A 21199-nucleotide genomic window follows, 5' to 3' on the forward strand; every position below is an offset into this window, starting at 1 on the left:
AGATTCAATTAGCACGTTTTGGGATACAAGCAATATTGATGCTGAATGGGCGTTTTAACTACTTTTTTTTTGTTTCTCTCGTCTGGCTTTACACTGATTAGCCAATGTCAAGTGTGTAGTTATTTACAAGTTAAGGAAACTATATGTATAAGTATGACTTCGTCAGTGCCGGCGCCCACCGACATACACGCGGCGCCTCTTTAGAGCGCTTCCCAGTCAGTTTCACCACCAATAAACACCAGCAGAACACAAAAACCGGCCACTTCTAACAAAAAACACTCCAAAAAGTCACATACGCGCGCCAGCAAACGCCACCACAGACGAAGTCCTTTTAACTACTTAACCAAATGATTCCAAAAAATTAACCTCATTTTGATTAGTTAAGAGGTTGTATTCAATAGGTAACTTTATTAAAAAAATAAGATGTACAACCAACCATAAATCCAACTGCAAAACCAACTATAAATCCATGTGAAAATCATGTAGGTACCTAATAAACCTTTCAAACTATTCCGCATTCCGAACTAAACTATAGCAGTGGTATTCATTTGACTGTTTAACAGGGCTCTCTCCGTCACTCGTTTCCACTCGTTTCATACAATCGTAGTTCCAATTTCATTTGAATAATAAGCAACCAAAGTCCATGAAATTTTGCAGACATATTCTAGAAACTAATATCTGTGTCTGTGGTGTTTTAGATTTTTCTAAAAATATGTAGTTTTAAAATTACAGGGGCTCAAAGATTTGTATGAAAATTTTAAGACCGTGTAACTTTGAAACCTTGTATTTTAACAGAAATCTGGAAAACCACAGACATAGATATTAGTTTCTAGAATATGTCTGCAAAATTTCATGGACTTTGGTTGCTTAATATTCAAATGAAATTGGAACTACGATTGTATGAAACGAGTGGAAACGAGTGACGGAGAGAGCCCTCTTAAAAGCAAGTCATGTTCTTACTGCTGAAAGTTTATTTAAATTTAAAAAAACCTTTTCTAATCTAGCCACCTTGTTGTACCTAAAAGAGTTTAGGTTAAATTAAATTAATCATTGCTTTACCTACCAAAAATATAGTTTAGTACTAGAGACGTGCAAAAATCGGAAATGATTTTGTTATGGTTTTACTCATTACATTATGTACATTAGTCATTGATTTTATCGTTCAAAGATTGCTCATAGTAGGTATCCACCAGTTACTACCAGTACCTACCAGGGACTTAGGGTGATATTTATAGAGCGCACTTAGACTTTGCTTAGACTCAAGATTGAGTTAAAACGAGAGAGATTTATGTTACAGACATCTGTCTTGTTTTAACTCTGTCTTAAGTCTAAGCAAAGTCTGAGTGTGGTCTATAGATTTCACCCGAGTTGCTAGATATCGCAAGCTGTCCGTCCAGCGTACGTACCCGAAAGAACCAAGCTCCTATTTTACTTTCATTCCTCTGTTCAATCATTCCTCTTTCCGAATATGAAAAATCGATCTTTTCTCCTGTCAAAGTCTGTTGCCTCACTGACTCCTGGCGACTAAATTCTAGTGTTTGCACGTTGTGATCATCACTAAATGGTAATGTTTGCTCGTAGTGATCATCACTAACTGTTAGTGTTTGCACGTAGTGATCATCACTAAATGCTAGTGTTTGCACGTAGTGATCATCACTAAATGCTAGTGTTTGCACGTTGTGATCATGACTAGATGATCGCGTGACGTCATTGTAAGTAGGAAAAAATAGGAACGGTTTTTTTCATATTATGGTGTTTATACCTACTATTTAATGAGCATACAGCATCTAGCTATTCATTCCATGTCTTTAGTATCCTTATTAAAACATTATCAGTTTTGTACTTAGTAGCTTTGCCACTCCTAATACAATAACAGTTTCAATCTATTATGATCTCGAACCATTGTTGCTGATATTTTTATTTCATTTTAATTCAAGTAGATATGCTTACTACATATTACCAGGAATCATCACTGTTAACCTTTAAAACCTTTGAATCACTAACCGAAAAACAAGTTTACTTTTAAGACTTTCGAGTCTACTTGCCAAATGTCGTGCTATACCTACCTACTAAATGATCACACGTAGATAAAGGTAGCTTGTGGTACATTAAAGCTATATTACTTAGGACTACTATAAATATATATAAGAAGTAGCCTTTACTCAATGTAAGAACCTACCCATAGTTGACGTAAGCCCGACTAGTTTCGAACCGATTCGGGATTCTTTTTCACAGAGACTCAGCTCGCAAATGCTTTTTTTTTCAGATTTCTATCTGTTAGCCCTTGACAGCAATCTCACCTGGTGGTAAGTGATAATGCAATCTAAGATGAAAGCGGGGTAACCTGGAAGGGGTATGGCAGTTTTTTTTTCTACACTGGAACGCTAAATCGCTTGGCGGCACGGCTTTGCCAGTAGGGTGGTAACTAGCCACGGCCGAAGAATTTTTAACGGACCGAATATTCCTTACTAAGCATATGAACGCTTGCGCACTCCATCCAATCCAACCCATCAAGTCTCAAAAAAAATACGCAAGCAACATCCATTTTTAAAGGGACGCATTGTAAAATCGTGTGCTCTGATCTAGAAAACTTATGTAAGTATTCGTAGATCAGAATTTTCTCGGATTCAATTCGGATGCAGTGCGTAAGAAGCCTTATCCAATAATGTCATATTAGAACGAAATTTTAAGCACCGTTTCCTTGAAACTATTCATTCTGACTTACTACCATCTAGATTACCACGACAGAGAAGCTATAAATTCAAAAGAACTTATTCTACAACAACGCTACTTATGACTTGTCCTAACAGAATGACGTCACTCATAAGGCCAGTCCATACGCCCCCTAAAGTTACCAAAAAAGGCTTGACGCGGTCATCCACTTGAATTTGGGAATCCGCCATTTTTAAATTAACGAGCAATTAGCGTCATATATATCTCATTAGTGAATTTTCACGTAGTTATTATGGCGAATGTGTGTCACTTTTTTCCGATTGAACTTTGCTTTTTGTTATATGAAACCGTTAAGGGCACTGTTATGTAGCAATACGTAATCAGAAAGTTTAATGAACTGTGTTAAAAAACAATGTGATTATTAGGGTTCCGTATCCGAAGGGTGCCAACAAGATCCTATTACCACTGTTTTATAGATCGCAAAACTGATGAGAGAATTAAGTTTATGAAAACCGGCCAAGGGCGAGTCAGATTCGCGCACCAAGGGTTCCGTACTCGGGAAATTTTTCCGACATTTTCATAAAAATAAATAAAAATCTGTTTTAAAATATACAGGTATAGATAGCCCTTTCATATGATACCCCACTTGGTATAGTTAACTTACTTTGAAAATTGAAATATGATATTTTAATTTTTTGTTTTAATGATGTTTAAGCACAAATTCACAGTTTTCGGATTTATTCCTTTACTTGTGCTATAAGACCTACCTTCTCAACGGGAAGTACCCTACAGGTTTTCTTGATAGACAGGACGGACGGACATACGGACAGACAGACAACAAAGTGATCCTATAAAGGTTCCGTTTTTCCTTTTGAGGTAAGGAACCCTAAAAATCCTACAAATCGTAGAAAAGTACAAGGAAATATTTGTAAACACAAGTAACATTCGATAGAATATTATAGGTACCTACTGATTAATATTGAATCACCACTGCAAAAAATTGCAAATAATAAATTGATTTCTACGCAAAAGTTCCTGAGTAAACTTTCTAGCATTATATATTAATTTCATTACCTTATCTGTTTTATAAATTTTTATATGTATACGAGTGGGTAAGACATTAACTAATTTCGAAAATCTATACAAACGTAAACCAGTTTGTCAATAGAAAAGGTTTCCTTTTAGACTTCGATTATACTCGAACCTATATTGCGTTGGTAAGGTTTGTATGTTGTCATGTTGGGACACACCTGCAAGTTAGCAATAGTTTGACCCATTTACTTGCATAACATGCTCATTCGAGTGTTACCTATGAAATCGTACTGCACGCATGTACACATGCACTCTATGGATAGGTAGGTTCATAACATTATTAATCTACTAGCTGATACCCGCGACTTCGTTCGCGTGGATGTAGGTTTTCTAAAATTCCCGTGGGAACTGTTTGATTTTCCGGGATAAAAAGTAGCCTATGTGCTAATCCAGGGTATAATCTATCTCCATTCAAAATTTCAGCCCATTCCGTCCAGTAGTTTTTGCGTGAAGGAGTAACAAACATACACACACACAGACACACACACATACAAACTTTCTCCTTTATAATATTAGTGTGATAATATTTAGTAGAGTACATGTTAGAGTTTGTATGTCATGACATAATTTTATTATGAAACTTGCAAGCCATTAAAAAAGCTAGTCATATCTATATATTATGACTATACAAATTTACATACCGACAGTAAACTGCTCCTCTTTGTTATGTTTGTCTTATTTTTTCTTATAAAGATTGCATAAAGCATTAAGGCTGCCTTTGCATGCTATATTAAAAAGAAGGAATTAAAAACATCGATCATATTATCTTTTTATTCGAGAGATAGGTTAAGGAACGCTCTTCCAGCAATAGTTTTTCCTTCCTTTTTTTAACATGGGCTTAGGCTGCATCAATGCTGCAATTGTAAAATCTATGCTAACCTGCATTTGAGCAAATAAATAAATGATTGACTGATTTATTGATCATAACTTGCCAGCAGGTCTGCTTGCAGCCAAGCGTTAGTACCTATAGCGCTTGGCTATATTATTATCATTAAATAGAAATTAAAAATTAATAAAAAATGGTATTTAATAAAAAACATATGAGTTTATATTTTTTTTTAAATACATAATATATTGCTAAATACGACCTCCCTGGCGTAGTGGAAAGCGCCGTGGTCTTATTAGTGAGAGGTCCCGGGTTCGATTCCCGACGGTGGTTTAGAATTTTATAATTTCTGTTTCGGTCTGGTGGGAGGCTTTGGCTGTGGCTAGTTACCACCCTACTGGCAAACCATGCCGCCAAGCGATTTAGCGTTCCGGTACGATGCCGTGTAGAAACCAGAGGTATGGGTTCGACAAAAACTGCTATACCCAACTCTGCTGCATCATCACTTACCACCAGGTGAGATTGCAGTCAAAGGATAACTGGTATCTGTAAAATAAATAAAAAGTTTTCATGTATCATTTCAGAGGCCCTAGATGTGATTAAGGAAGAGCACACGATGCCCACACAACGGCGACGAAACAAGAGGGAGGTGCCATTTACTCACGACGAGAAGAGGATTGCGGGGGTAAATATACCTTTACCTATATACCTAGCTAGGTTATGTCCGCGACTTCGTCCGCGAATTGAACTACTCCAATTTCATAACCCTATTTTACCCCCTTAGGGGTTGAATTTTCAAAAATCCTTTCGTAGCGGATATTTGCGTCAATATAGCTGATCTTCATGCCTTTCAGCCTGATCCAGCCAGTAGTTTGAACTGTGCGTTGGTAGATCAGTCAGTCAGTAACTCAGCTTTTCTTTTTATATATTTAGATTATCTAGAAATACAGAAACTGACATTTATAAGTAGATATGATGTGATTTTTACTTAACTACTTTTACGGTTAGAAGTAATAAAATGGAAATCTCTATTTATTTATTTATTTAGTATAATACTTGACTTATTGTTAGTACGTAACTACAATTTTGAAAGATACCTTAGAAGTTCATTAAAAATAAAAATAAATAAACAAATAAAATTAAAATAAAGGTAAAACTTTTAAATTAAAGTCAACATGATGATCTTGAGAATTAAAACAAACAATATGGTTAAAACATGTTTTAGCATTTTAATTTATACATAATGTATATTCAGAGCATGACTTTTAGAGGCTATACCTAATTACCTAATTATGAAACATAAGCGAAACATTTACTTCACGATTTTGCATAAAAAAAGTGTAAAATTGCAAAATTATACATATTTATTACTATGAGATAATGCTACTGCTTCTTCTCTTTTTTCATCTTTTTATTGGATCACATACAGCATTTACATGGTTTCTTAGATACTTATTCCTAGTTAGTACATAAGCCTATTAAATGTTTACTGATTTACATTATCTATGTAATTTTTGTGTGGGAGTTGGTATGTTAGTAATTAAATTACACTTCGAATCTGTTGGAACTGGCTGTAAACTAAATTGTTTATATTTAAATATATTCTTATTCTTATTCTTTTTCTAAAATCCTTTTGTTTTACGTTCGATGACTTTTTATCTCACTTCAAACAGGACGTCCAAGCTTTTCTTTTTACTGATATTTTTCCTATAAATTCAAAATATCCCAACAGAATCTAATCTTTCCTATGAGCTATATTATGAGAGCGATGATAGCATAGATAAAAAAAGTTATCTGTGGATGATAGCCTAGTAGTTATGGCGTCAATCTCCTACTCGGAAGGTTGGGGGTTTGTCCTGGGCATGCACCTCTAACTATTTGGATTTATATACGTCTTATTTTGCGACATTAAAGTTAGGGCATAAGCAATCTCCATTCCAAATTTCAGCCAAATCTGTTCAGTAATTGTAGCGTGAAGAGTAACAAACATCTAACCTTTTACATCACACTTAATATTATAAAGGAGAAAGTTTGTATGTGTGTGTGTGTGTGTGTGCGTATGTATGTTTGTTACTCCTTCACGCAAAAACTACTGGACGGATTGGGCTGAAATTAATTAGAATGGAGATAGATTATACCCTGGATTACATAGGCTACTTTTTATCCCGGAAAACCAAAGAGTTCCCACGGGATTTCAAAAAACCTAAATCCACGCGGACGAAGTCGCGGGCGTCAGCTAGTATTTTATATATATTGTTTTATTAGGACTAGGATATAAATCTTAAAACCTAGGTATCCTCATTCAGTTGCCTCATTTACCCGTAACTTAGGCATAATAAATCAATATTGCTAAGAACCTACTCGTATAGACGTAATTGCAATCGTAAATGGAGATTGTACAAATAGTTAAAATGTAAAAAAAAAAACAAATTCCAGACAGACACCACTTGGTACTAATAAAATCAGCTCGGTAAAAGCATATCAAATTTTATGATATGATAAATCAAATGATGCACATGTGTAATGATAAAACTCTTTGGTGGTGCCTCGTAGGGTAGATTATAGGGGCGTCATCAATAAAATTTTTGCTCATTTATATTGAGGTCTTTGCAAAGATCCATTTAGCCACGTTACCTAAATAGAAGTCCCTTTTAACTTTATTGCAACTATCAGATAGGTCTGCCAACGATCAGTCATAAAGAAATTCTATTTGAAAGAAGTTATGTGAATACAAGTTAATACAATTTTATATTACGAATATTTATGCAGGTATTTTTATTATTTGTATCACCACAAAAAGGAAAATAACCATAAATTAAAGAACAGAAAATACAGACGAAAGTAGGATACAAAAGGCGGCCTTATCACTCATTAATGATCTCTATTCTCTACTAGGCAACTAAATAGTTGTTGGATTTTGAGATAGTAAAGTTTGATTTTAAATTACGTTCGCTCATTACTCATTAGTGACATTTCCCAGGTGACTAAAAAGTTGTTGGATTTTCCAGTCAACTAAAAATTGTTGGATTTTATGAGAAAGTAAAGTTTGATTTTATTTTTAAATTACGTTCGCTCATTAGTGATCTCTACTAGGCGACTAAAAAGTTATTGGATTTTCAGGCAACTAAAAAGTTTTAGGATTTTATGAGATTTATGTTAGACTAGCTGTGCCCGCGACTTCGTTCGCGTGGAATAGTGACTTTTCGGGCAGCATATTTTGAATTACATATGTCGTTTGGGTAGTACGTTAAAAATGTTCGCCGTGATTCTTTAAATTGACATAACTTTTTTATTTATGAACCGATTGACATGAAATAAACACTAAATGTTAAGTGAAGCTTACTACAATATATTAATGAAAACCGTATCTAAATCGAATAAGCCGTTTCTGAGATTAGCGTGCACAAACACACAGACAAACAGACAAAAAAAAAAAATTACAATTTCGGGTTCGGCATCGATATAATAACCACCCCTGCTACTTTTTTTATATATTTCCATTGTACAGACACCACTTTTCTACAATTTTATTATGAGATTTATGTTAGATTTTAAATTACGTAACAGTTTTGTAACGTTAATAAATCCGATGTTTACATTGAATAAATACGTTAACACCAGCTGTAGAAGTGCATAAGTCATGCGCAAAATTACATAAACATAACGTAGTCTAGTAAGTAGTAGGAGCCGTGATAGCCTAGTGGTTAGAACGTCCGCCTCCTAATCGGAGGTCGGGGGTTCGGTCCCGGGCACGCACCACTAACTTTCGGTTATGTGTGTTTAAGTAATTAAATATCACTTGCTTTAACGGTGAAGGTAAACATCGTGAGGAAACCTGAATGTCTGAGAGTTCTCTATGTTCTCAAAGGTGTGTGAAGTCTGCCAATCCGCATTGGGGGATCGTGGCAGACTATGGCCTAAACCCTCTCATTCTGAGGAGACCCGTACTCAGTAGTGGGCCAGCAATGGGTTGATCATGATGATGATGAACGTAGTCTCTAGTCCACACATTCGAATGAACTTGATAAAACTTGAATAGGTATGTGAAAGCCCACTTAACGCATAGAAAACAATGGGAAACTAATATGATATTTTTCTCAATTTTCCAGTGCCTACTGCAGTGCGTGTACAGGAAAGTGAAAGCAGTAAGTATCTACCCACTTTGTTTTAAAGTAAAAGTGAATTACTTTTCACTCAGTGATTACTATCTCATTATTTACTCTAGTTTTAGAGAAAACCATCATTATCGTCTACGATCGTTCGGAACTGGGTTATTCATTGTTTCGTTATAAAGCAAACTTTTTATTTTAGGGTTCCGTATCCTATAATTTAAGCCTCCGCTGTCCGTTCGTCCATCCGTCGGTCTGTCAACGGGCTGTAATCTCCGAAACAGTAATAGGTAGAGAGTTGAAATTTTCAGTGTGTATTTCTATTGCCGTAATAATAATACAATTTAAAGTTGACTGCCATGTAAATTAAAAAGTACATAGGTATATAATCTTGAAAGATGGATGGTACGGTACCCTTGGTGTACGAGTCCGATTCGCACATGACCGGTTTTTATATGTATTATTATTATTAATTTTGTCAACTAAAGTATAGGTAAATTTTAAAAACTAACAGGTAGGTACCTAACTACCTAGGTAGCTTTAAAATCGAATGGCCGCTATAATACATTTAAATCCCATTGTATTTTTTTGTACAGTACAAGTTATGGTAAAAACCTGGTCGTAGGTCGAGTTTAGGCACAGAATAATATTACGTAGTATATTACTTACTATTTCGTATGCTGAAATCGAGCACACATAGGTCTAGGTAATTTAAGTGTTGGTATTAATTAGTACTTATTTAACAAAAAAAGTTATTTACAACTGTTGTAATAATTTCGAAAATATTCCACACGAAGCATAATATTATTATGACCATTCCAAGGCTGTGGTTCACAATGATCAATCTCCCTTTAAGGTCGAGTTTTAATGTTTTATGACTGCTTTGGCCTGTGTCGCGATGCTCCAATTTGTTTGCTATTAACATTGAGTTACACCCCCAGGAGTAGACATAGCGATCTAGTCTTACACCTGAAGACAATGTTTAAAACTAAAACCTGACTACTCCTCTGAATAAACGCTGAAACATAGTAAAATTGTATTTTTGTCGTATTTTAATGTTACATTTAATTACATGTACACATTTCTATTTCTGAACTCAAAATGTTTTCTTCTTTCATTTAAAACCCTACTCAATAGCCTCGATAGCAAAAACATTTCAAAGATCCCACTTTTTTTGGATGTAACATTATTTATCTATCTGTTGTGTTTATTTTTATCTGTTGTGTATTTTGTTATTGTTCGTATAAAATGTCACGTGGACTATAGTAACGAATCAATGCATTAAAATTGGCTTAGCAGTTTTAGCACTGCTGTGGAACAATTATGTGCCACACATTCATGCATACATAAACTGCTAAAACCAATAAGCTTCCTTTCCTTTCCTAACTTCCTTTTGGTTATGCTGCAGTTTATCTTATTTTAATTGAAAATACCTATTACTATTTACGATAAACCTTACTACCCAACCAAATTACTGCATAAATCATGCGCGCGTGGAATGATGCCAAGAATACTGGTTGCATATTTCAGATATTTACACTGAAATAAAAGAATAAGATAATTAAACAAGGCATTCAAATTCCTTTAGCTGTTAGGCAACGCCTACTAACTACTAGCCCATAATTGTTGCCCATAAATATTGAACAATACATCAACCGTTCAGGTACTCTTCCATGTATTTTTTGCACCCAGTGGTCGGGTACTTTTCAGTTTGGAATGTACTTATATCTCCTCTCCCGGGCAGAGGAACGGGGCACGTTGCTTTTTGATTTAAAATCTCTGAGCGAGTCGTAAAACTCGAAAAGAAATTCGCCTATTTATTGCTTGAAAATCCCCTCAGAAATATAACTGTCATAAAAATGTTGAAGCCGGCCTGTTATTAGAGCCAGAGATTCAATTAGTGCAAAGCCGGCCCAAGGTCTTACAAGCATAATATACTTATTAAATGGCCACAAGAAAGGAAAATACGGTCATGTTTTAAAATGATATAAAGACAAAATTAACTCCAGTTGTCTGTAAAGGACGTAAAACAAAATCTAGCCACGTAATTTGCACGTAATAGAATTGTAACACTGAGTACTTACTGATAGACTAGCTGATGCCCGCAGCTTCGCCCGCGTGGATTGGTCAGATCCCCTGCAGCATCAGGATTGAGGAGTTGGACTCCAAATTCGCACAGTTCCTCTATCGATTAAAAAAGAAATGACGCAAATCGGTTCAGAAATCTCGAAGATTTCGGTGTACATAGGTAGAAAAACACAACTCCCTTTTTGAAAGTCGGTTAAAAAAGTAGCCTATGTTACTCCCCGGTCAATTCTCTACTTGTCTGTGAAAATCCCGTCAAAATCGGTTCAGCCGTTCCCAAGATTAGCCTTTTCAAACAGACAGACAGACAGACAGACAGACAGACAGACAGACAGACAAAAATTTTAAAAACGTGTGATTCAGTTATAGTATCGTTCAAATAACCATATGACCTTAATATGCGGTAGTTATTTCGAAATTACAGACAGACACTCCAATTTTATTTATTAGTATAGATAATACACCAGAGTTTAAATGGGGTGGGCTTAAAAGCTTGTGCACTGTGGGAAATGGACGATAGACTCTAGCCGCTAGTGGCTGCGACTGGTGGCTGCGTCCAGCCACTAGTGGCTCACCAGTAGTGGTGGCTTTTAGTGGCCGCCACTAGCAGTCCAGTTGGCAATAGCATTAAAAACCCTGTACGCGTAAAATAGGTAGGAACTTGAAATAAGTAATATCAAAGACGAATGTATTGAGCTTTTCCTATTTGGAATTTTATATTTATGTATGATTCCAAAGGATACCAAGGTATATTATAAGCACAAAAATAATTGCAGTAAGGGCCTCACCCGCGTTGAACTCTTTTCATTTATCATAATGTGAAGAGCTATAACGAAAGCTGTAACTTGCAAACGGTTAGAGATTTTAAGAAGATTTTAATGGGCAATAATTATAGGAAAATATTATCCTAAGCAATATGGGCAGCATAACTGCGCTGAACAAAACTGAGCAAAATTTTGTAGACTGCTTGAGAAAAAGCAATTTTAAAAGTCGAAGTTCTTTTTTTCTTCGACTACATGCTACGCCCTGATTGCGATCTTACCTGAAGACAATTGATGATGGAGTTAAAGATGCAAGCAAGAAACTTTGGAAGGAATAATATGGCAATTTTATTTGAATTATTATGAGCAACATAGCACCAGTCTCTATTCTTCTTGTGTTTAAAATCTTAATATTAAGCAATAAGGTCTATATTTCACTGGTGCCCACTTTTAGTCGGCGTTAGGTTGCGCTTTTCTACGTAAACGAAGTTAAAAACTGGTAATAGGTATAAAACTTCCAAAGGATGGGGGACAGGCGACATGGGCATGATCGCCGCCTGCCACCTTGGCCAGAGCTCCGGGCGACCCATTTTTTGTCGCCCATGTAGACCACGCGCAGTAATCTAGAAATAGGTCCCCGGTGGAGGGTCCACCTCGGCGGCCGTTGCTGGCTAGGTCGCGGTAGATTGCTTCGGTGTTCGTGACCCAGTCGCCAAGCGTCGCAGTAGCTAGTAGTCCTAGCTATTAGTAGTTACTACTACCCTGGGAGATGTTAAGTATTCTATGCTATTACTACTTTCAGGTGGACGGCTATGGTTTCCCTACACTAGAAGGTCTGGTCGGGCTGTACTCTGACGGTGTGAACGAGCGAGGCTACTTCATGGCCGTGTTGGAGGCCTCTCGCGAGTGCCTCATGAGGAACCACGACAAGTTCTCCCGGACTGTACCTATGGGTGAGTAACTACCGGTTCCCCACACTAGGAAGGTCTTTAAGCTGATATTTAATATTTTTTACTCGCATTGACAAAAAGTTACTAGAAATGTGATTTCTCATCAAAGTCATAATATTGAGGTAATGTCACTGTTTTATTTTCATTGTACCTTCAAGGTATATTATTTACATTGTACCTTCAAGGTATATTATTTACATTGTACCTTCAAGGAAGTAAAAGTGTATCACCACAATCGTCCCCACCCTTTGCGGGCAATTATTTCCTGCGCACGATTTACTCGTATGTAATTATTTTTTTGGTCCAAATATTGTCACTCTCTATCTTTATTTATATTATCTTTACTAATAATTTTAATTTTTTTCTATTTTATTTTCAGATAACGGCCGTAATTGTGATGTATCCTTCGACATCTTTGAATGCATCTCAGACCGCATCGGCGAGTATTGTGGGAACTCTGGATTGTGAAAATACATATATATTTTCCTACATTTATTTACATTTTTTCCTTTTATATTTTAAAGACATTTATGATAAGTCGAAAGATAAAAACGGATCCTTAGTAGGTATAAGAATAATATCATTGTGATAAAATTGCACTAAAGTATAACCTTTATATCTAGTAATAATTTTTAAGGATGAAATCCTATGTTTCAGTGTCACTTATCGTATTCTTTTGCAAACAAATGTTATAATAAATGTTAGTTACCATTGAAGAATTCTAATTTAATGTTAAGAAGTTATACTCTCGTAATTGATTTTCATTGGATTTGCAATTTTATTTCATCAAGAAATTATTTATTTTTAATTTTATTTTTATTTTAAATTTAAATTTATAATTTTATTTCATAAATAAGTAATTGATTTTCTGTATGGTACCATTACATCGTCTCTATTTTACTAGTGTATAACTCTTAAGCTTCGATACACCTGTAAGTTTTACTCACGTAAGAAGCTAACGTAATTAATTGACAACTTAATAATGTAAATGTGCTCATACTTACGAGTGGTTGCATTAGTAAATTTATCATAAGTTAATCATGTAAGCTACTTACGCGAGTAAAACTTAGAGGTGTATCCGCGACCTTTGAAGGTAGATAAATTAGTTTGTAAGTTAGAATAAATAATATTAGATATTGTTTTAAAAACTACTAAATTGTGATGCTCATTAACTATTACCACTTTAGTTTAAGAAAAGACGTGTACGTACCTTCGTAAGTTTTTGAATACAACAAACAGTACAGTATAACAATAAAATTGAAAAAAAATACTAGTTAAGAATTTCAGTAGATGAATAGTCCAATAGTTTTCACTAAAGTAATTACTTAACAGCCTAGCTTTTAACGGTGAAGGGTTGGACTGAATTCCGAATGATAGTCTGTAAGTAGGTGCAAATCCTTGTCGTTCATGTTCAAATTCTACCCGTATTATAAGCACCTACTCCTATTATTAGTCACATCAATGAACCCCTAAGTAACTTAAAAAAAATATTTTCATCACCATCAATCCCTTGCCGGCTCACTACGGAGCACAGGTCTGCTCTCATAATGAGAAGGGCTTGGCCATAGTCTACCACGCTAGCCAAGTGCGGATTGGCATACTTAAAAAATATTACATGAATTAAAAACACACACAAAACTTCTGTCTGTAACTGTAAAACTGTAACTGTAAAATAAATGTCTCCAAACTTCATCTGCGTGGTGGACTTTAGGCTAAACCCCTCTCATTTTGAGAGGAAACCCTAGCATTACAGTGGCGATGGGATGAGATAGGGGATGAAATGTAAAAATAACAATAAAATAATACTAATCTGTTACTGTCTTACATTATTCATATTGTATTGTATGTATCACGCACCAGCACGTCTATGTACACCTAATCTTACTACTTAGATCTTAAAGCTTTATAACGAACTGATAGATTAATTTTGTTTCTAAGCTAATTTCAATAAATAATGTAAATAGCACGAAACTTGATTTTTTTCTTATGAATCACATATTACTGATATTTTCCAACAAACCTTTTCTTCAAAAGTTATTTCTAATTGACTGCTGAAGCGTAGCGATCCATAATATCCTCTCATGATCAAATCGTTTTCGGGTTCGACTCCCGATTGATGAAAACTAGGATGGTGGACAACCATAATATAATATCCATGTAGGTACTTAGGTACAGACATTTCCATTCCACTGGAGTCCAGACGTATTTTTTGCATATGAAACGAACTGAAGATAAAAAGAACCTACTCGCCTATTAAAATATTGTGCGCAGTTTCATCGTACCTTGCTTGCTGCTTGCGTTTCTAAATAAAACAAAATATTGCTTCAAAAAAATTGTAGGCGTTCTAAAGCTGAACTATAATACCACAGGGAGATTGACTTGTACCGTTTGTTTGTAATGTCTCAATATGGTGACACAGAGTGACTTGTAGCGTGTAAGTATCTTTCGAGCTTTTGGCTCAGGTTAACCCGCGTCCCAAAAGAAAGGGTGTTATAAGTTTGACGTGTGTATCTGTGTGTTTGTGTATCTGTCTGTGGCACCGTAGCTCCTAAACGATTGAACCGATTTTGATATAGTTTTTTTTGTTTGAAAGGTGGCTTGATCGAGAGTATGTGTTAGCTATAATCCAAACATGTTGCGTCGCTCGGGGGATCGCTGAAGATAACAGAAACTAGTCTTTCTAAAACAGATGACTTTCAATGCAGTTTCTGTTACCTTAGAGTCCCCCGACGACGCGACAAGCGCTTGGATAAAAAAATTACTAACTTCTAGACTACTAACTTTTTAGAGGTTTTAAATTTTTAATATTAGTACTAGTACTAACGTAATTAATTAATTTTTAGGTAATTAATTTTAATTCTAAAAGTGAGGTAAAAAAATGCCGTGTTAAGCTGTATACCTAAAGTCTGCAATAACCATGTCGGAGGCTTGCCATCGAAACATACTTAACAAGAAACTTCTATGTTATATTAGAAGCTATGTTATTTTGCGTAAGTCCATGACATAATATAAGTACCTACTGCTTGCTTGCTTGGTGCCTGGCTTTTCCTGCATCTTTAGCAGTGGGAGGGTGGACGGTGCATATCGCATGCTGCATGTTGCACCAAACAGATTTGTTCTTTTGGTTCCTTGTAAAAAAAAACTTCTGAATAAGTAGGTACGACTACAAAATTCGAGCTAACTAGAGAAGGTAGCTTTAGAAAATGCCTATTACTAGAAAAAACCTTAGATTTTATAGTGCCACAGACGTTTACAACTCATAACTCAGAGCCTCAATAGCTCAACCGGTAAAGGAGTGGACTGAAAACCGAAAGGTCGACGGTTCAAACCCCGCCCGTTGCACTATTGTCGTACCTACTCCTAGCACAAGCCCGACGCTTAGTTGGAGAGGAAAGGGAATATTAGTCATTTAACATGGCTAATATTCTTTTTATTAAAAAAAAAAAAAAAAACTATTCATAAGCTACAGCTTATGAATAGTTATATATAGTTATATATAGTTATATAGAATATGGTTACACCATAATATACGAATTATTTAATGTAAACAATAAACCTTAAAATATTAATAGTCGCCAAAAGTAGTTAATTAATCATAATAGCGACCAACAAAGCCGTGTTGTTTCACATCGCAATAAAATTTTCATAATCAGCCTAGCTTCCTACATGTGCATACTCATATTCATAAAGCACATAGGCAATGAGTTGGCCGTAATATATACTATGTGACTTATACGGGAAATACTAGTTTGGTATTCTGATTTCTGATTGAAAAATTAATCTAGAACGAATAATTCTCAATTCCTTAATCTGTATGATTAACTACAATCTCATCATTCACCTCTTTAGCACGAATGTTCTGATTATCATATTGCTAAGTACAATCGCAATTGTTGTGATTGGCTGAATGTATAGAACACTTGCTGCAACTTGTACATTTAAGCCAATAGAGTGGTTGCGATCGTGAAACTTAAGCTGTCAAAAGCTTGGGACTCTCGTAGCTTTAGTTATAAGTTTACTTAACACTATTACATGATTATGATATACCACGTTACCTTACAAGTTCAACAATTGGCAATCAAAAAGTGTACAACTTGGTATCCATTTTGAATAAATAACTAAGTTTTTTTTTGTAAATTTTCTTTAGTACGAGCATAAGCTAAGCATACGAACTAACAAGCATAACGAGCATAACGAGTATAACGAGCATAACGAGCTAACGAGCATAAGTATAAGCTTCTTTATCTTCATTTGCTTAGTGACAATTTGAAACCTGGTAGGTATAAGATACAATGCAAGTATTCGCATCGCCGGAGATATTGCAGCCATCTCTCGGTCTACGATAAAGCACCGCAAGTACAAAGCGTGAACAAAATTGACGATCCTTATCGACGATTGTCTGTCCGTCTGTCCCACGACCTCCCCAAATCGTTTGTATTTGCCTACTAAATTCAATTGTATGTAGGAAAGATAAGAACTTACAGCCATTAATTACTCGGGGCCTACCTAACAAGACACTTTAGTAATAAATCCGGGTTTTTAGTTAATATTTTTGACGAGTTTTTGTATGGATGTTCTCATGGAACTTTAAATATAATTATGATGGGTTCATGGATGTAAATGATAGCAGTATTTCATTAAGAAAATGTATGTTTTTCTTTAAATCTTTGACAGGTTCTTGTATGGCTACGATCTCTTCTAAATTATAAAAATAATATGGCAGTTGTGGGAGAGATACTTAAAAAATATGATATCAATCTTATTCCCTTATTTGTGGCATCAATAGAGTACAAAACTATTCCTTCAGATCTGCTTTAGAGTCGAGGATATTTCGTATAACTTATATCTTACCTACGTACCGACATAATTGTCGGAACTCAAAATTTAGTATGTAGACAAGGAATAAGGCCGGATTTTCCAACATTATTAAGGGAGCTATGCTGCTAGCGGTTGCGAGTTAATAATCCATCTATACGATTTAATATTAGGTACAAATGCGAAAGAGTGTCTGTCTGTCTGAGGCCTTTACAAAATGTATGTACCAACAGTTTAACCGATTTTGATGAAAGGTACAGAGTTAGCTTTCATCCCGGGGACGGAGATAGGCTACTTTTTATGTCAGAAAATCAGTTTCCACGGGATTCTCAAAAAACCTAGATCCACGCGGACGAATAGCAGGCATCATCTAGTAAGTAAATGCTAAGCCGGAAAAATAATAGTTACAACAGACAAGACACAAAAGTGTTCAATAATCTCCGCACCGCACAGGCATGACGCAGCCACCGTGAAGATCTGTGGAGATGACCTTCGCTGCTCCATTGTGCGCCCTCCGACCTCCTCCCTTCATAATTACCTAATAACACCTAAGTGCTAAGTGCTGAAATTCTTAGGAACCGCAATACCTAACGCAGAGTCTCAAAGGTAAGTGTTTGTAAATATATCTCGTCGTAAACTGAAGATGTCATCTGGAGCCCTGCCGCTGAAGTTGACAGCTACAGGGCCGCGGTGTTGGATTTTTCCGTCAAAGCAGACATGATCAACTCCTCGCCAGCTGGCCCACTACTGAGCACGCACCTGTAACTTATTATTGTTTTATCGCCTTTGCTTGCGATCTCACTTGGTGGTATGTGATGATGCAGTCTAAAGTGGAAGCGGGCTAACCTAGAAGAGGTATGGCACTTTTTATTAAACCCCTTCTTACCCCTTTGGTTTCTACAAGGCATATACCTATTATTACCGAAACGCTTAATTGCTTGGCGGCACGCCTTTAGCGGTAGGGTGGTAACTAGCCACGACCGAAGCCTCCCACCAGACCAGACCAGTGATTTAGAAATTATAAAATTTCAAACCCTGTCGGGACCCCGAACCCGGCCCGGGATCTCTCACTAATAAGACCACAGCACTTACCAGCGCGCCAGTCGGTCGTCAAATTAGAGGGAGGGAGGGAGGCCTTTCGGAATTGATGTGTTTTGAGCAATTAAATACCACTTGTTTCTACGGTAAAGGAAAATAGCGTGAGGAACTTTGCATACCTGCGAGTGCTCCATAATGTTCTTAAAAGTGTATGAAGTCTACCAATCTGCACTTGGCCAGCGAGATAAACTGGATTAAATTAATATCATTTTTAGGAGAAATCCCGTTCAGTAGTGGACTGGCAATGGGCCGAGTAGGTGATAATAGCTGTTTACACGAGTACTTATATACATATATCGGCTATCTCCAGTTAAATTTGAAGAAGCTACCTATGAACAATTGAACACATCCTTCTAATTAGAAGATCCGAAACATATAATTTTTCCCCAATTGGCTTATTGTCTTAAAGGCGTAAGTATACACCCATGCACCCTATCTCTCAACAAACTAATATATCGTTACAAAACAATAGTGAGATGTAAGGACGTATGTTAATGGACCTATTGACCGGTATAATTGGACCCCTGGTCTGATCGGAATTGATCGTGAGAGGTTACGCTTGAGAGGTCAAGTTAGGGAGGTGTTGCGTTTCAGTGAGCACAATTCGGAGGTATAATCCGCGATGATCACACCGGAACGGGCATTGGTAGCACTGTTTCCATTATCAGACGTGATATTCTAGAGCTTTAAAGTAATTCCGTATTATTCATAAGGATTTCTAAAGACGAGCTTTCAATGAAGTTAATTAGCAGAAAAAAATACGAACCGAATTGAAAACCTCCTACTTTTTTTGGATTATTAAGTATCGTTGGTTTTCTGAATAAAGTACTCATATAGAGAATCGGTAAATTTTGCATCCAAATCTTTTTAGATTGTTATGTATTAGGGTAAAAACAACCGCATCTTTAAGTGATCCGCAGTTCACCGCGAGACGGAAATTTTGGTATTACGTCAAAGATAGATAAACTCCTATAATAATAATCGATAATCGATTTAGGTATAAAATCATACAAATATGTACATGCGTAAATTCGTAGAATTTTATATTGAATATTTATTTGATAGGCGATTAAAATTGTATTTCAAAGAACATAAAAAATATTTAGGTACCTACAAATAATAATGTAATTTAACATTTACTGGCGTGGTATAATGAGACCGTACACATAGAGATCCTCATCACAATTAGACATTTATTACAGCGTTGTGAAACATCCCCAAGGCACCAGGAAGTGGAACAAACGCCGGACGCAGATATTAGTGAACTTGATAACAACTAGAATTGGTGGCAAACAGTAATAAGTTACGTGCCTTCCATTAAAATATTTATGTATTATTAAGATTTTAAATAGTAGGCCTGCCTTAGCTCAAGAAAATCCCTATCATCCATATTCCATATACTAATATTATAAATGCGAAAGTGTGTCTGTCTGTCTGTCTGTTACCTTTTCATGGCCCAACGGTTTAACCGATTCATACAAAATTTGGTACAGGTTTAGCTTATATCCCGGGGACGGACATAGGCTACTTTTTATCCCGGAAAATCAAAGAGTTCCCACGGAATTCCTAAAAACCCATCCACTTAACCGATTTGTATGTTTGTATTTGTATGAAAGGTAGCTTGCGTCCCTGTTATTGACATAGGCAACTTTTTATCCCGGAAAATCAAACAGTTCCCAAGGGATCTTAAAAAACCTAAATCCACGCGGACAAAGTCGCGGGCATCCTCTAGTTATGTAATAATTATTATTGGAAAAGGGGGCACGATCCTCAGGAATAGAGGAATATGACACAGGGGGCAGCCGGCAGGGACTCAGATTTCTTAACTGAATTAGGGAATAACAATAATAATCATATAAAGGTGTTTAAGGTTAAAGATTTAAACTACAACAACAAAGCTTGAGTAACTTTGACTGAGTAACTGTAACCATAAAAGTAAATGAAGAATGGTTTTAAAATGGAAAGGACCAACCCAAAAGGGGCATACAAGCTGACTGCTGAATAACTTCGTTCAGGATCTTAAATAGGCTGGAATGTAAAAGTGGGTGCATCCTTTTAAATACTAACCGATAAATAGAATTGCTTTAATAATAATCTTATAAGGAGCTAATTAAATAAGCTATCAAAATTAAATAAAAATCAAATTAAGTGACCTCGTATCTTGTTTCTCTCGATGGGCACCATGAGTCTTAAATAGGTACTCCGATCCTTGAAACAAATCATCTAACTGTAATTTGTAACTGATAGGAAGGGAAAGACTTCAGCATCAATACCTACTTTTAGCAAGCGATAGTTTTTTTTCGATAAAAATTATTAAGTAGGTAAATCCTTTTTTATTTTTCAATTTTTACAATGGATTTTCGCCACATCCGTATACCATCATCATTTAGAAAACAATGAACTTCTAAGCTCAACAAAACCCATTTATACACGTTTTTAGGACAGTGTTTGCTTCTAATAATGTAAAACATACATATTTATAAGTTCACAAGATTTTGTTCCTCTTTGAGACGAGGAGGATGTGACGGCCCTCGCGCGGCTGCATCTCCGTGCTTTTAAGCCTGTGAAGCAATACAAGCTATACTCTATAGTATAGCTGTTAATACTAGTCTATAACATAACATATTAACAGTGTAACACCAAGAAATATTCTATCTTTGAGTTAAGTGACCGCTTCAACCTCCGTCCACTTCAAGCTCCGACTGCATCATCATTATTATCAACCGATAGACGTTTACTGCTCGATATATAAAATGAAATGATTTATTTGTTTTTTAAAATAGGTCTTTT

The 21199-nt window shown here is 35.9% G+C and overlaps 1 protein-coding gene across 1 annotated transcript in view; it reads left to right on the plus strand.

Annotated features, from left to right (window-relative positions):
* The window catches only part of LOC123866881 (general odorant-binding protein 70), a 32930-nt gene extending 18463 nt beyond the window's left edge, over positions 1-14467 (plus strand). Inside the window, exons 3-6 of the mRNA XM_045908633.1 lie at positions 5176-5276; positions 8701-8736; positions 12349-12499; positions 12876-14467. Coding sequence (XP_045764589.1) covers positions 5176-5276; positions 8701-8736; positions 12349-12499; positions 12876-12964 — 377 coding nt within the window. The 3' untranslated portion in view covers positions 12965-14467. The remainder of the gene's footprint in view (positions 1-5175; positions 5277-8700; positions 8737-12348; positions 12500-12875) is intronic.
* The last annotated feature ends 6732 nt before the right edge of the window (positions 14468-21199 follow it).

Source organism: Maniola jurtina, chromosome 7 (assembly GCF_905333055.1).
Source record: "Maniola jurtina chromosome 7, ilManJurt1.1, whole genome shotgun sequence".
NCBI lineage: Eukaryota > Metazoa > Arthropoda > Insecta > Lepidoptera > Nymphalidae > Maniola > Maniola jurtina.